At 39.1% G+C, this 17385-nt stretch overlaps 1 protein-coding gene across 2 annotated transcripts in view; it reads right to left on the bottom strand.

Moving 5' to 3' along the window:
* C6 (complement C6) overlaps positions 1–17385 on the bottom strand; it is a 60779-nt gene that overhangs the window by 13514 nt on the left and 29880 nt on the right. For both annotated transcript variants that reach the window (XM_082723253.1, XM_082723254.1), the window contains 7 exons: positions 13623–13745; positions 8786–8952; positions 6935–7160; positions 5634–5805; positions 5270–5381; positions 2049–2181; positions 918–1106 (listed from right to left, as the gene is read on the bottom strand). In XM_082723253.1, the coding sequence (XP_082579379.1) occupies positions 918–1106; positions 2049–2181; positions 5270–5381; positions 5634–5805; positions 6935–7160; positions 8786–8952; positions 13623–13745 (1122 nt within the window). The remainder of the gene's footprint in view (positions 1–917; positions 1107–2048; positions 2182–5269; positions 5382–5633; positions 5806–6934; positions 7161–8785; positions 8953–13622; positions 13746–17385) is intronic.

The raw sequence follows: 17385 nt of genomic DNA, 5'->3' as shown, positions 1-17385 counted from the left end.
AGAGAAGGGGGAAGCAGGCTTCTTGCTGAGCAGAGAGCCCAATGTGGGGCTTGATCCCAGGATCCTGAGATCATGACCCGAGCTGAAGCCAGAGGCTTAACCCACTGAGCCACCCAGGCGCCCCAGCAGAGGTGATTTTTAAAAGAAGTGCCCCATCTGGAGTTAAAAAAAACACACATTGTTTTAGAGGAATTGATATGAGATAACATAGACAATGCATTATGTATTTGTTTTATTTGAGGAAGAAGTCTTGGAACTCATATCAGAAGACCCTTTAGAAAATAAGATCTTGGTCCTACTTTGATAAATCAGTGAATAATCTTGCATTTATATATTTTAAATGAAAACAAAATGCTTAGGTAATTAAAAAGTAGTATGCATTACTTTTTTATGGCTCTCCACTTTAAGCACATTTTCATTAATTAATTCTGATTTTGTTAGGGTGCTTGGGTGGCTCAGTCAGTTCAGCATCTGCCTTTGGCTCAGGTCATGATCTGAGGGTCCTGGGATGGAGCCCTGCATGGGACTCACTGCTCAGTGGAAGCCTGCTTCCCCCTCTCTGTCTGCCACTCCCCTTGCTTGTTCTCTCTCTCTCTCTCTCTGTCAAATAAATAAATAAAATCTTTTAAAAAATTCTGATTTTGTTAGATGTTAAATTCAAAAACTGAAGCATTCGATTGGAAAAGAACATTGACCTCACTCTCTAAAGTCTGAAGATATCTACCCGACTAATAACTTTCATTTTCTGCCTGTCTTCATTATGACACAGGTTGAAATATGAAACCCAGCCCATTGGGGAAACTTCCACTTTCCCTTCCCAAAACACACTCAGGAAATAGCCCCACTGTGGATGCTATACAACCACTCTGGGGAGGGGGGCATCTTAGCAAACCCCAGACCCCTGAGCTGCTACTCACCTTCTTCACAGGTGAGTGAGTCTGAAATGTGCGGTGTCCAGGAACCCTCACTGCATGTGTACCTTGATGGCCCAGCAACAACAAAACCTTTGGGGCACGTTAGCTCAATGGAATCGCCAATTTCATAAAATTTCTGAAATGGTGAGATCGTCAGACCTTCTTGTGCGACTGGCTTGAGGCACTGTGTCTCTGCAGGCAGAGAAACATTTCAGATTTGCTTAGTGAAGCAGAACACTGAACAAATGTAAGCAGATTTTAGGCAGCCCAAGAGGTGATTTTAATGCTACTTATTGCTTGGGTGCAGCTTTAAGGCCGTGTTTTGATCAGAAAAGTGGGGTTCCGGGGGTGGGCAAAGGATCCCACCCATCCCTTGAGAGACTTCTCCCCTGAGCCACTCCCTTTAGCTCCATCATCTGAGGTTCCCTTGCTAAGGATGTGGCTCCAGAAACTTTCCACTTTCATTACATTATTGGGACTTTTCCTTTTAAAACATACTTTTTCCGTTCTTCTCCATAGCAGGGGTTCCCAAAAGCAAGTCACCACAGTGTGGATGACCAGAGGCAGACGTCCTAATAGACACTGGTCTCAACTCTGCTTCGTGGGGCTCCCTAGTAACTCTTTGGGGTTCCTACTTGAGCCTTCTAGAAATCTTATTTTGACTTTACTGTAGCCTACAAATGGGCAGGCTTCTTCCTCTCTTCCTTAATAAAGGATGCGAACATGCTCCAAGGAGAAATCTGCATGTCACATAAAATCCCATTTCTGATACATAAGGAATGTAAGTATCATCTTCCTGGGACTCATCAATTTGCATTAATTGGGGCATCAAGCAAGGTCCTGAGGTCTGAGGTTCGAAGTAGGTAGCGGACTTTCAGGATTTCTTTGCTAAGCACATGCTTTGTAAGTCCTGTGTCTAGGAGGCTAAGATACAGCAGCCTGAGAACTGAAATAGGAAGACATCTTGAAATTGAATTTTACCAAATGAATCCTCTTTTCTGCTTCGCTAGACCTTTTTACCAGAGTTACGTAAAATCGTACGAAGTAGTGATCTGAGGGTGTGATTTTGCTCTAGGTGTATGGGACACATTCATTCTTTAGAGCAGTCATGCAGAAAGTCTGCCTGTGTCTCACGTTGGCATTCCACGTCTCCTCGCCTCCACGTCCTGTCTGGTAAACATCTGAAGTACTGGTAGCCCACAGTTGTGAAGCCAGTAAAGCAGGAGATTTCCACATCTTCCCCAACTGCGTACAGTTTCTTCTCATTCTAGAATTAACACAGAAGCCATAAATTATCAATGCCACAAACTCTAAATACCTCGGGGGTAGTCCTGGATTCTTTCCATTCCTTCACTCCTGATGTCCTAAGTCACAGTCCTCTCAGTTTCTACTTCTAAACATCTCTCAAAGCTCCTCCTTTCCTTTGCCACCATCACTGTCTTTGATCATGGAATTTATGATCTCTTACAAGGACAGCCTTCTAACTGGGCCTTCTTCTAAGCCACCTTCCATATTGCTGCTCTAAATTTATATATATATATATATATATATTTTTTTTTTTTCTTAGAAACTTCCTCCCCACTGGATATAGCATGCCCTACCACTGTAAAAGTTAAAAATCTGTATATACTGACCCTAGAGTAGCTATAAACTGAATAAATAATGTATTCTACAGGGATTTGCTATAGTGGCTAATCAACTACATGTCATGTAAAAGTGTTACTCAGTTCCTAGTAACCAAGGAGTCATTCTATAGTTTCCCAGTTATGTGTAACTAAAGTACAACTATCATCATGTGGGAGTTCACTAAAACCTTTGCTCCTGTAAAACCGACCTCTCACAAAACAAAACCTCCTGCCATTCTCTGAACGTGATATTCTCAGTCATGCCACCATGTCTTTATCAGGCTGTTCCCTCCGTGCTCCACACCTTCTGTCTTTCCCTCTCTCAGGACCCAACTCAAATAGAATTTCCTTTATGAAAACCTTCACTTTCCCAGCTTCATGAGGTGCACCATTCTCTCAGGTCTGGTGGAAACTCGTACAAAGACCTATTTTTTTTTTTTTTTTTAACATGTGCTACACTGCAGCTTCATTCCCAACTCAGGAGTGGCACTTCCACTAGCAGATTTCTGCCTCACCTGTCTTTACAAAGGCTTACTAACTCTGCTGAAAGAATGCAAAACACCATTCTTCTGAGGGGGCAGTAATGTAACACTCTTTTTCCTTACTGAGAGGAAGAAAAATGCAAAGAATTGAGTGAAGAATTGACTCTCTGAGAACTGAAATCGCGAATTTTGAGGGAAGTGGAAAAAAAAAAGCTCTATTGTTAACTTTCATTATTACTTGGCCACATAATTCAACTTTTCTCCTAGGAGAAGATTACTTTCCTGACTACTAAAAGATTATTCCACTACTGGTTATTATGGGTGTGGCTTTGTTTCTAAGGGAAATTGACTAATGCGTAGCATTAAGGATGTGGATATTTTATTCAAAGTCTGCACATTTCTTCTTGCATTTCTCCCCAAATAAATATGTGTTCCTGTGCTTCTGCTTCTGTTTATCTTATGAGGCTAGAACCTGTGAGTGTAGGTTCAAACTTCCACCAACACATCTGCTAGACTGACTGAACAAGAGAACTTTACCTACTGTCACTGTCGCTTGCCTACAGGGGTAGGCAATTACTTTCCTGTGCAAGGACATGGCTGCTCTAGCCTAGAAGGAGGCGTAGCTGCCTCTCTCTCAGAACAAGGGGTTATCTTTCTACATGGAATCCCAGAAGGTACTCATTAGGAAAAATCAAAATTATATTATGTTTGAGTAAAAACTACTGTCAGTAGAGAGTGGGTCTTTAATAAAGAACAAAAGAGAACAAAAAGTAATAAATATATTCATAGGAATGGAAACACGTCATCTAATTTTATAAAAAGAGTCATTCGAATAATGCATCACTGTTGAAACCCTTTGTGTGCTTTTAAAATTAGAATGTTGATCATTTTAACAGTGTTTGTGAGAAGCTGGCAAAAACAGGTTAAAAATTATTTGGGTATCAGGACCTGACAAAATGTAATTTTGAAGAGTATGTTCTGGGCCAGAGACTAGCACAGCTCCTCGCTACACGGGGTTTGCAGTGACTCCTTAGCTCTCCGTTTTTGCCACCATGGATAATACGTAAATAAATGAGTGTGATTGTATTCCCACAAAACTTTGTTTAAAAAAAAGAAGAAAAGAAAAGAAAGGAAAACAGATGGCTGGCCAGATTTGGGCTGTGGGCCACATTTTGCTGACCCCTGTTTTTGGGGGACTCATTCCCACAGTGTGGCTCTGGACATAGCAGCATCAGTATGACCTGGGAACTCCTTAGACAGGACGGTTTCTGGGTGCTACCCAAGACCTGTTGAATCAGAAATCCCAGGCAAGAGACCCGGCAATCTGTGTTTTAACAAGCCCTCCAGTGCCCTGTAGAGTTCTCGGATCTCTGTTCTAAGGACTAAATGACATTTATTTCACTCTAAAATATTTCCTCCCCTTACAATCTTTAGGCAGAAGACAAATGAATGCAGAGGGTACATTAGCCCGAACTAGCCTCCATAGATATTTATATGGCGGCATTGGAGAATTGAGGGTTATTGATTTTTGATCATAAATATGACACAGTAGGAAAAAGATTAAAGGCTTTGCTGAATTTAAGAAAGCTAAAAAAATTTTTTTGAAGGTAAAATTGATTAAGGAGCATGCCTTCTGTCATCCATTTTAAATATTATATGTCTAATTTATATCTCAACCACAGGTCTGTCTGACAAACATATTTAGTTATTTTAAACCATAGAAACATTGCAGCTCAATGAAAAAAAGATAAAATTAAAAGGTATTAAAACTGTATTGACTGCTGAAGAATTCTACAGGTTTCTAACTTAATTCTACAGGTTTCTAACTTATAGGCTCTACACCTCCTGTGATTAAGCTTTCTCTCTGAAAACATGTCTTAGATAGTAGATTAGTTTGCTCAGACTTAGAAATAAATAGTCAGATCTTAGTCTCTGATTCTCAAAAGTCATCTGAACCGATATTGTGGCCAAGCTCCACTTTCCATTCACATAATGGATCATTAGCTTAGGAGCCAGTAGTGCCAAGAAACGTAGGCGACCTGCTGTCCTTGGTCTAACAACCAGGTGTGGAGGGAGACCTCTCCAGGGAATTCAAGACACAGGCGTGGTAGAGTGTTTCTAAGTATTAATTTTTAAGTCAATAGAAGATGATTAAACTGGGAAAACAATGACGCTAAATAAAAGAAAATGCCTAGTTTATGTTCTATGGTTTGGATTCCAAAGTCGAAGTGCAGGTCAGGATGCTTACCCGGATAAATCCATTTTCCGGAGGAATTGGCGGAGGACACCCTGAATCTGATTCTGTCTCAGGGAGGTCTGTCTCTTTCCTGTCTTCATCATCACTGACACATGGCTGTCCACTAAAAGAGGAAAGTAAATATGTGTTTATAATGTAACAAATGTGTGTGTGGGTGGGTGTATATAGATACCCATATAACACACAACCCATTTACATATGAATTGTACACGTAGATATATAGAGAGAAAACATTAGAGAGAAATGGGTAGCACCAGATCCACCAATACCCCCACTAACACACTGTGTTGGAATAGGTAAAATTCTGATTCTTTCCTTAGAGGAAAATAAAAAAATCCCCGTCGCCTATCCTTACTCGTTCTCCATGATTGAAAATGTGCAGTGCTCCTCTTGCTGCTTCTCCCCCTCACAGTTTTTCCCTCCCAGTTGGGGGCTGGGGTTGTTGCATTCTCGGGTTCTGGATCTCTTGTAAGTAGCATCACATGCACTCCAGGAAGACCAGCAGCTCCAGCTCCCATCCACCGCATCTGGAACACAGGAAGCCCCCCGCCTTCCTGGTGCAGCTGAGACAGCCGGGGATGTGAAGCCAGCTGACGTAGTCTCCTCACTTTTTAGCTGTGTGATTCTTTGGACCCTGTGATGGTCCAAAAGAAATTACCTGTGCAAAGGGCCTGACACCTTGCCTGACTTCCCTTTCCTGTTCTCACAGCCTGAGTAAAATGGCAATAATTATGAATCATTTTCGACTATCAACTATCATACACACATATGTAGATGCATACATATATGTATAAAGACAAACTTCTGAATAGAATATATATCAAATTATTTTCTTAAAGGTAATAGAATACATTCTTACCCACATGACACATCCTCTTTCTAAGGAGGATTAGAGGTAGCCATGAATGTTATTTAGCCCTGTATGAAAACTTGGGTGGGGGCTTAATTTATCTCTGATTATAAAGCCATCGTCATTCTACATTATACAACATAACAGGCTTATAACAACGGTATCACATACTTTATTTTATAGTATGGTTTATTATTTTATTTATTTTAATAAATTAACAATTTAATTTAATTTGAATTATTAAATTGTTAAATTATTGAATTACTTAAAATTTTAAATTATTAATTTAAATTATTAAATTAAATTTTAAATGTTAAATTTCTTAAATTTTTAAATTTTTAAATTTTAAGTTAAAGTAAATACATTTATTAGATTAAATTTAAATTAACTAATTTAAAATTAAATTGACAATTTAATTTTAATAAATTATTTTATTTATTTATTTATTTATTTATTTATTTATTTATTATTGGCCACAGGTGCCCAGGTTACAAGCATTGTGCTGCCTATTCCATACATATATAAAATTTTCAGGTACATACTGGCATTGCCCCCATTTGATGAAGAATGGATTGAGGCAGAGAGGGGTTGGGTGACCTTCCCAAGGCTACACAGCTGGTAGGTTACAGCAGAGCCTCACTCTCACCGGGCTGTTTGTTTGACTTTAGAGTCTAATTTTTTACAGGCTTCTTTTCCTTGTGAGTTTGCATAAGGTGAAAAATAAAATTTTTGTTTTCCTTGACCAACCTAGGACACCTTTTGGTGGGGAAGAGGGGCCTCCCCCACAGGAAGTCACGGATACTCACTGGATTTATAGTCTGGGGAGCGTCTTTCACAGTTATCTCCGTAGGTGCCGCTCTGGCAAACACACAGACACTCGGTCCCCGAGAGCGTGGGGCGGCCGTTATTAGGGCATGGGGCGCACCGGCAAGGGTCAAACTTGGCCGCGTATTCTCGGAAAGCTTTCTTGAGGTTGCTCCTTCTTGTCACCGCACAGGGGATGTTTCTCACCAAGTCCGTGATGGGAGCAAGCTAAGAGCAGATGGTAGAGAGGCGGTGTGGTCCACCACATTCCTTGGGCATATGCTGCCATTACTGATCAATTCTCATGGACTGAGAGGAAAGGTCTGGAAAATCTTACACATCAAAGGGATTATTGTGCAAGATAGCATATCTGCTTTTTGAACTAGTGGAGAAAAACCCTCTGCATGAGAGCAGGGGAGTTTCTTTTCTTTCCCTTCTAGGGAGGGTGGAGTAGCTCTCTACAGGATTAGCTGGATTCTCTTGTCCCTGATGTGATGTCTCTGGTGCTTACCTTCCCTGGAATTGGGCTAGGAAGGAAGCCTCCCGGGAGGTGTCGCTTCCTTGGACTTATTATACCACATTATTCAGTAAGCAACAAATACATGCCTCAAGTCACTGAGAGAGGTGATGGAGAGTTGGGCGGTTCGTGCACGCTCTGCCAAAACCTCATTAGGTTTGATTTAAGCAGAAAAATCTAGAGAGGGTGAAGAGAGGCTTTCTGTGTTCTTTTTTCCACAGACAGGATTGGCTTTTGGTGGGACCAGATGAGAAACTATGCAGCGGGAGAGAAGAACTTGACCGTAGGATGAATGGAAGAATTACGGTAACAAATAATAGAACTAACACAAAATCAGGGCTCATTTCATTAACATTTGAAAACCTCAAAGGAATGACTATGTAATGCAGCATATGAGTCACAGGTGCCCAGATGGGCAGCCAAATCTCATTTTCCCCTCATAGCCTGTGGAGCTCAATGTATCTTCACGTTGCATGTAAATTATTCTTCTTTCATAATGATTGAACTCCTTTATCTTCATTTAAATGAAATGAGCAGAATAGCTTCTTTGAGGGCTTTAAAAATGTGTTTATGCTTAGTCAAAACTGGTTCTAAATGATATGACTGATATGTGGGCAAAGTATTCCATCAATAATAAAAATCACCTTTTTATGTAATCCTAACAAATACAGGACAGGTAATTTTAATCAATGGTGATAGAAACTGAAAGCCAAATGGGTCTAAAACCCCATTTATCCCACAGAGCTAGACTGAACATTTAGGCATGCTCATGGAATAAAAAGTTGCAAGAAAGGTACACCAGTCAGATTTATTATGCAGACGGGGCGCTGAAAAGCACCAGTTAAAGCAAGCCTGAGCAGATGTATTCCCCAAATTCCCCCTTCCTGGAGGCTCCTGGGTAGCTTAGTCAGTTAAGCAGGTAAGCGGCTGCCTTCATTTCAGGTCATGATCTCAGGGTCCTGGGATTGAGCCCCACATCGGGTGCCCCGCTCCAGTTCCCTGCGAGGTGGAGAGCCTGCTTCTTCCTCTCCCTCTGCCTGCCACTCCCTGTACTTGTGCTCCCTTTCTCTCTCTCTGTCAAATAAATAAATAAAATCTTAAAAATAAATTACCCTTCCTGGTATTTTATGTATGCTAAGGATTCTACCAGAGATCGCTCATTTGAAGAGCAAACATAATCGATGTGTAATTTAACATTTTAAAAAAGAAATGCACACTAAAGAAAGACATTTTCCTTTCTCAAGTGCGAGGAAAACGGAAAAGGGATTGCATGGTGTGCAGTTTAGGTTGCTAGAGAACCACTGTAGCTCTGACGCATAATATTTCTGACTCTTACCTCAAAGTCAATCACAGCGGGATTTTCCTTCACGGATTCTAACCACTCTGAAAATTCCTTCTCCGCAGGACCAGAGGTCCCCCTCTCCCACACCAAGGCGGCGGCGTACTTACTCCTCCCACCTCGAGTCAGGGAAATAGATTTCTCTGCTCCCTGCAAAACCGAACCTGCAAGGTGTTTCAAGAAAATGACTCATTTAACTTTACTGCACATTCAGACTTTAAAGAAAAGCCTGTTTGCATGGGAGGAGAAGTAGATGGTAGTCATGTAGCTACATTAAAAAAGCTAGTGAAAGGCGAGAGAACAGTCCGCCTCAACCCTCCAGGGAGTTCAGTAACAGAAATGATAACGGTGTTAGCTGTTCCCATTTATTAAGCAACTTGTCTATGCCAGGCACTTTGCACTGATTGTCTTAAGTTATTCTCACAACAATCTTGAGAAGTAGATATTATTATAAACACAGGCACTGAAGCTAGAGGTAATTTAACCTGAACACATGTCCAGTAACTAGGGGTGGGGTAGAGGGAGTAGACTGGGGCATAGATGCTGCCCCAGTCCAGGCTACTCCGCTCCCAGCTCTTGGAAGCCAGAGCTCCCACTTTTGAAGTGTATCAGCATATGACTTGGGACTTCAGAATAGCACAAATCACCAGGTTTCTGATATCCAATCAGTGGACTGCCAGGCTGGAGATTTCCATTTAAAGTTGATAGAATGCTTTTAAGCTCAAAGACAGGGGCAAAGATACAACTAATAAAAGAGGAAGAAAAAGTTAAGCCTCAAGATAAGAGGTGGCACGTTGTTTCATTAGGAGCAATGATATTTAATGTACAGTATGCAGATCTTTTACGTAGATTTTCAAAAAACAATTCCTATGAGTTAATGATGTCTTTAATTAACAAAGGTAGGGACTGAGTAATAGGAAATCATAGTGAGAAATAAAAGCAAATGAAGAGGAGGTTAGTGCTCTGGGTGAGAGTTTATGGCATTAATTTTGCATCTATTGTGCAGTACGGATCAGCCATGGCTCCGTTGATTTGAAGTTCTACAGTGAAAATCTAGAACAAGAGCCCAGTGGGTGAAGTACTCTCTCTGTGAAGAAAGTAGTATATCCCTTTCAAAGTGAGGTTGTGTAAGATAACACAGAGGGGGTATAAGAAAACATTTTAGAGGTTTTGTATTTATTTTTCATATAAAAAAGGAGAGAAATTAGTATCTGTCAATATATCGTGTACCAATTGTCAGTAGCTCTGACACGCTAGTTCACATTTGGCTTGATATCATGTATTTCATGAACGGATTGACACCAGTAAGAGTTAATATGATAAGCGTGGGGTCCTGAAGAAAGAGTAAGCATTAAGTCTGTTTATACTCCATAAGCTAGCTGGAACAGAACTAATTCTTGCAAGACAATGAGTGGTTTAAAAAGATTCTAGGAAGGAAATGCATATTAAGGATGGTAGTATATTGAAGAACAGATGTTTCTGTTACTTACACAAGCTTCTCGTAAGCCACAACATGAGACTGATACCAAAGCTGCCCAAAACATATCAAACATTTCGAGGAGTTTTTGATGAAATATTAATTTGTCATAATATGAGCAGGACACTGAAAAATTCTGTTTATTTCATGTAAACTATATTTCAAAAATTTCTCTTTTCCATGTCCGTATATATTTTTGTGCATAACATATTTTTAGAATACTACATTTATAAAGTTTGTTAGTATTTTTTAAGTAAGTATATTAGGGACATATAGTAAAAAAAATTTAATGATATAATTACAGATTTTAAAAGTTTGGAGTCCAGTGATTTAATCAAAGAAGCTCAGGATCAGACGTCGACAGAGTATGTTTTCATGTATGTTTTACTCTTAAACGTGCTTTGACATTAGGCAAATTTTCATCATGATTAATAAGCATTTGTTGAGAATCTGCTATATGCTAGGTTAAAGACTGAGAGAAATGTAAAATATGGCTTTTGTATTTGAAGGACATAGACTCTCAATGAGAAGAGAAAATAAGTACATAAATAATATTAGCAAAACCATAGAGAACTAAAAAAGGGAAGAAAGAAAGAAGGAAGGAAGGAAGATAAGAAGGGAGGTTAGGGAGGGGGAAAAAAGGTGCACAAAAAACCCAACATTTTGTCTTAGTGTTAGAGAGTGGTGCAACAATTCAGGATTCCTGAGTTAGGGCCGTGGAAGAATTCTGTGATTTTAGGCACTTAGGGAGGATAGAACTATGAAAGGACTTTGAGGCAAAGCTAAGACATAGTAGGGGGCAATGCCCTCCCAACATGGGCAGAGACCCAGAGAGAGGGGCCGATGGTTCCAAGTTCTGGAAACAGTGCCCATGAACAACCACTTGAGTTGAAGTTGAAGGCTTAGGTAGGGGAAGAGCAGCAAGACAGAGAGGATCTGGATGGAAAGTCAAGGAGATTGGACTTCATCCTGTAGGTTTAGAAGTGACTATATTCCCTAGAAACATTTCGAGTTAGAGAGTTCACATAATTCAGGAGTATTAGCAATGTGCCACATGGGTAGCAATGGCTAATGGATAAACCAATATGGACACCATTGAAATACACTCGGATTTTGCAGTGTCCTCACCTCATTCTTACAAGCTGAAAACTGTGGGTCCATATTTGACATTTTCTCATTTCTTTGTTGGATGAATTTTATAATTGATAACAGGGCAGTTTTGATTTTTTTTTTCCAGTAAGTATATTCTCAAAATTCTCTCAGGTTTTGAGATGTCCTCATATTACCATTATATAGGAAATTACTTTTTTTCCCCTCTCTCAGAAATTTGTGGACATTATTGTCTTATAGCATTGAATTTAGTTATAGAGAAGTCTGAGAACAGACAATTTTTGTTGTTTTGGTTGTTCTGTGGGAGACTTGTTCCTTCAGTCAAGATAATTGAATAATTCATTTTTTAAAACTGTATATAGTAAATTAGTTACGGTTTGTCTTGAAGTTATATATTTGAACCATATCTCTGATGCAAATAATCAAAACAAATTTGTTCCTTTATTTCAGGGATGTATTCATATATAGGTATTCATATATAGTTGTGTCTTTTTTTTCTTTTCTTAACAGTTTTCCTCTTTGATTTTTGGGGATCTCTATTGCAGGAATACAAATTTCCACATCCTAAAATATCTGACAATTATATTAAATTGTATTTTTCATTCCATTTTCATTAGATTTTTCTTAATAAATGTTAGTATCTAAATTTTCTCTGCATTTATTATGAATTACTTTAAATCCTTCTGAATGTGATTAACTTTCTTGGTTTTATTTTCAGGCAATTATATTTTGTTCTTGCAGTATCTAATTCATTTAGAAGTATAATGGTGATATTTTTCAATGTTTGTTTGTCTTTGTATCTTAGCTTTGAAATTTGCCTTTTTAATTAATTCTTATAATCTTTTTGCTTCTGAGCACTTGATTTATTGAATTCACATTGTTGTTAATTTTTGCATGAAAAACTGGTATAGAGTCTATATCAATACTTCGGTTTATATTAGTAGGTTATTTGTTTTGCATGTTCTTTCTTGTTTTTTTTTTTGCTGTAATATGCATGCATAGTTGTCATAATTTACATTGCACGTAAATTATTCTTTTTTCATAATGACTGAACTCCTTTGTCCTCATTTAAATGAAATGAGCAGAACAGCTTCTTTGAGGTCTTTAAAAATGTGTTTATGTTTAGTAAAAATTGGTTTTAAATGGCCTATGACTGATACGTGGGCAAAGTAGTCCATCAATAATAAAAATCACCTTCTTCTTAAATTGCTTATGCTTAACATGGGCATATACATGTAGATCATCTATATGGTTGAATATTCAAAATTATCTATTTATTATTATAGTAAATATTTTTATCTATTCCTTATCTGTCTCCCCAGGAGAATATAAGCTTCATATTTTAGGAGTTTCTATGATTCTGCTTCCTTTTTTTGTTAGCAGAATGAATAGCGTTCAGTCAGGCAAAGTCAGGAACCAAGAGAACTTCACACAGAGGAAGGAGATATTTATTATGGCAAAGCACAAGAGAGAGTATGACTTATTTAGGAGACTATATAATTCAGCTAGGCAGAGAGCAAGTGAGAGAGAGCGAGAGAGATGCAGGAATTTATCTTTAAGGCTATGTGAAACCATGACATGTTTAAGGCATGAAAATTGACGTTAAAGTTTGCCTTGGAAAAGTCCTGTCACAGGAAATCTGTAGAAGAGATTGGAAGAAGGCTTTGGGAGAGCCAAGGGGACGGGGACTGGTTAGGAGACTTCTGAGGTAATCTGGATTGGAAATAACGAACACAGGGCATGCCTGTGGAAATGAAGAGATGGGGGTAACTTGGAGAAGTATCAAGGATGTAGAGTGATTACTCATTGGGTATGGAGGCCAGAAAGAAGGTGAAATTAAAGACAACACTCAGGTTTCTGGCATTGTTGCTGGAGCCTTATAGACTGATAGACTCTTATTAGCCTATATTTTTAATGGTTGTTTATACGTGTAGTTTGTAACCTCCTTGATAGGAAGGCTGCTTGACACCCATTTTTACATCATAGTGCTTAATACGGAGTTCGGTCCCTGGGAAGAATTGATATATGTTAAACAACCTAAGTATAAGATCAAGAAAAACTTAAATATTTCTCTTGTAAGTAGTGCTAATGATATTTTATTTTCACCTCTCCCCCCACCACAGAGGGCTCTGAGGTAGATAAATGAAATAAAGGAAAGTTAAAAATAGCACAGTCAAACATAACGTGGTACTCCAGTCAGCCACCTGTGGACAGGGCAGGCTGCTAGGAGAGAGGAAGTACCCTTACCTTCGTATTTCTCGGACATCTTGTTTTTGGTGCATCGGTATTCCACTTTTGTTACCGTAACAAACCAATAGCGTTTCTTTGTTTCAAACCGGACACAGTCTTGGATTTCTTCCTCTGTTAAACCTAGGAAAGGGGAGTACAAACAGCACGTTCTGAGAATGCACTCCTGAGAAGTCAGAGAAGAAGGGCATGAGGCTCTGGACACTGGGGAGCGACAAATACTCGGTATTAGCTCCCATCTTCTCCAGTTCCAGTAAACTGGCATGATTCCAGCTTTCATCTCCAGATTCAGTCCTTTACAAGTCCTGGGATGATCCTGAACACAGGAGTCATTTATGAGTCCCTGATGTCTCTCCTGTCAGCACTGGCCCTAAGAGGCAAATATAAGGTGTCTGTGGCCCATCCCTTGGGGCTCATGTTGGCCTCTACCTGTGGCCTACACACAAGGAGCCCCCAAGCTTGCCTGTCCTACTGGCCGCAGCCACTCGATAGCCCCACAGATGAAGAGATGAACACATGTTCCATGGGGTGCTCCTGTCAGGCCTACTTTTTGGGCATAGCTAATTCTGTGAGGCCAGAGTCCACCTCATTTATTCCCTGGTCATCACGTAGAATGGAAATCTTGTTGCTCGTCCCTCCTTCCCTGAACACTCATTCTCATACTCGTCTCCCTGACTTAGCTGCTCATTCCACCTGTCCCCCCAAAACCCTTTTGTTTTCTCTCAGAAATTCTGACTTGCTGACCTATGAACTCTTCTCAGTGTCCTCACTGACTCTTTTCTTCCTTATCCTCATTCAAGCCTATACTCCTTGTTTCTCTTCATGTCTTGGAGGGAGAGGGATACTGCTTCATTCCCAGCCCTGGAGAGCTGGGGTTGATCTCTTCCTAGCTTCCTGGTGCTGCCATAAGACAGAAGTCTTGTCAAAACCCTGGCGCTCCAAGGCTTAGGCCATTCGGTTCTAACATCGTTAGTCTTCATTGTTCTTGCCTTTTACCAAAATTCCGAGCATCATTTGTTGAAGAAATTGACCTCTGAGTCGCTGTTTCACACTCCCATCCTTGCCTGTATTCTCAATGACTTCAAATTCCACGCGACGTCAGGGATTAAGTGGGACACAGTGCAGGGAAACAGGTCTGGCTATTTGTAGGCTGAGTTGGTGCTGCCTATCCGGGGTAATCTGAAGAGAATCAACATTTCTTTTTTTTTTTTTAACAGCTACCTAAAGCCTCTTGACCTGCTACCGAAAACGGTAAAATTAAGAGTCCAGATTTTGGGTTTTGTTTTTAATGGAATTTACTTAAATCGAAGTACAGCTGACACAAGAATTCAGTTTTTTCACTGTTAGTTAAAAGTTGCCTTGCAATAAGAAATGACACGGAGGACATGGGGAGATGGAAAGAAGGGAGTTGAGGGAAATTGGAGGGGGAGATGAACCATGAGAGACTATGGACTCTGAAAAACAATCGGAGGGGTTTGAAAGGGTGGGGGTGTAGGAAGTTGGGTGAGCCCGGTGGCAGGTATTATGGAGGGCACGTATTGCATGGAACACTGTGTGTGGTGCAAAAAACAATAAATTCTGTACACTGAAAAGAAATTCAAAAAATAATTAATTAATTAATTTTAAAAAATTGCCTTGCAAAACACGAGCACAGAAGAGATAGGGCTGTTAGTATCAGCTCCTAAGCACCTTAAAGCAAAGGAGTTCATCAAATCCTGATATTTAGGATTATAGATTATAGTCAGCAGAGGAGTGTTTTTAGAACTTGAGGTGTCGTTTGGGTGTGATGCTGAAACTGAATTCTAAAGACACAGATTACTGAGAAATGAGGCCAAGTAGAAGGGAATGCGGTCTGCCTACTGCACAGTATTTTCAATTGTTGGACACATTTGAAGAGATGCACTGTAAGTTGGCAGTGAAAAATTCTTAGTTTGAAGCCCTCATGTTTACCAGCTTACCATGAATCTTTAACTCTAACCAAAAAAAAAAAGTCTGTTTTTTTTTTTTTTGGTGAGGCTGAATAAGTATGAGTCATTTTCTTCTGGTAGTGCTGTTCTAACAAGTAGGTCAGTCAAACATTGAAGCCATGTTAGGAATTTAATGTGTCTATAGTGCATAGTTCCCATCCTTTTTAAATTTTTTCATTAGGTTTTTATTATTTATAAATGAAAACTAAATTTTATGCATCCAATTCATTAACTATAACATAATTCATTGGCTATCAACTTAGTTAATTTCATTTTCTGAGGGCTAAGAGAGAATCTTAGAAGATATGAATGATGAATCCCTTGTATGAACCATGGTGTTGGTCACGCAGTTTTGACAATGTCAAGGCTTTATCAGTGAATTTCTATATAAGCCTTTCTTCCCCTGTATTTCCTGTAGCCTGCAGCACTTGGCCTCTCAAACCAGAGTGTCCTTTTGATGTAGCACAGTGACAAGTATTTCAGAAATGTCCTCAGTTGCTCTGACGGGGCAGAGGTCAACAGTGTTAGTCAAAAATGTCATATGGATAAATGGTGAGGCCTGTAATTGTCCTCCAGTTTGGAGTAAGAAATGACTTCTCAACAAAAGATGTTTAAAATTATCATCTCGCACATTATGATAGTTTAATTGTTTAATGTTTTTACTGTATTTCTGAAGTTCTGTTCACCGAGCACACTGAAGCAATGTCAGCTTTTATTCAAGGTTTTAAATTGACTGTGGGACATTGAACAATAGAGGAATAAATGAAGGATGCAAATAAAAAGCAATTTAATTTTGTTTTCCTCTTCCTGAGGGAGAAAAGGTACTATGAAATATTCAGGTCATGTTTTTGAAATTAATGACAAGGGATACAATTCTTATTAAATAAAGCAAATAAAAGCTAAGCCTATACTTTAGTTCCATGTTATAACTCAGCAAAGAGAGAAGAAATGGAAAAAAGTGAGAGGAGGCCAGAGTATATATTCATCTAGAGAGTGGGCAAAAACAGGTAAGCATACCCACTAGAGAAATCTCATTTTATTGAGATTTTCTTCCATCTGGATGTGTTTCATCCTAACCATGATTAAGACTGCACCAGTATCATTATTGTGACTCAGAGAAATATATACATATAATATATATATATATATAGTTATTGAATGTAAGAACATGTATTATATATAAGAATATTAAATATAGAAACTGAATAGACATATGTACACTCTAAAGTATATATGATATGTCTATATCTATATATAGCATTTGTGTCTGTGAGTATGTAGGTGTATATGGTCATATATTTCCAGTTTCCTATCACATCTCAAACTCCTTCCTTTCCCTTATTATGTGCACCTGTTTCTACCTCTATTTACAGAGAAAGAGATGGAAGGTGAGAATGTTTCAGTAGGAAAGTATAGTTCACCACTTCATTTTGGTCATGGGTCTTCAACTATTAAAATGCTGAATGGTTGATTAAAGATTCACATAGTCTTTAACTGACCTGATGTCTAAGCCTTTAGAAGCCTTGCTGTGAATGCATAATGAGTATAGCTGATCAAGTGAGAAATTATTCTCTGGGCTACAGCAGCAAGCGACCAAAATAATTTCATCCCAGGGGTGAGATGAAACCAGTCAAAAGCCAGAGGTTTTGCACAACCATTTTTGCTTAGCATTAATGTGGTATTCTTATGGCAGAAGATACCAAATTAATCATACAGACATTGCTCCAGTGGAAAGAATAACAGAAATGGAACATAAGGTTAGGCAATCTGAAAGCCCACCACAGCATAAATCTTTT

This window comes from Mustela nivalis, assembly GCF_964662115.1.
Source record: "Mustela nivalis genome assembly, chromosome: 3".
Lineage (NCBI taxonomy): Eukaryota > Metazoa > Chordata > Mammalia > Carnivora > Mustelidae > Mustela > Mustela nivalis.
Note: the sequence above shows the minus strand (reverse complement) of the source record. Positions and strands in the feature narration are given on the sequence as shown.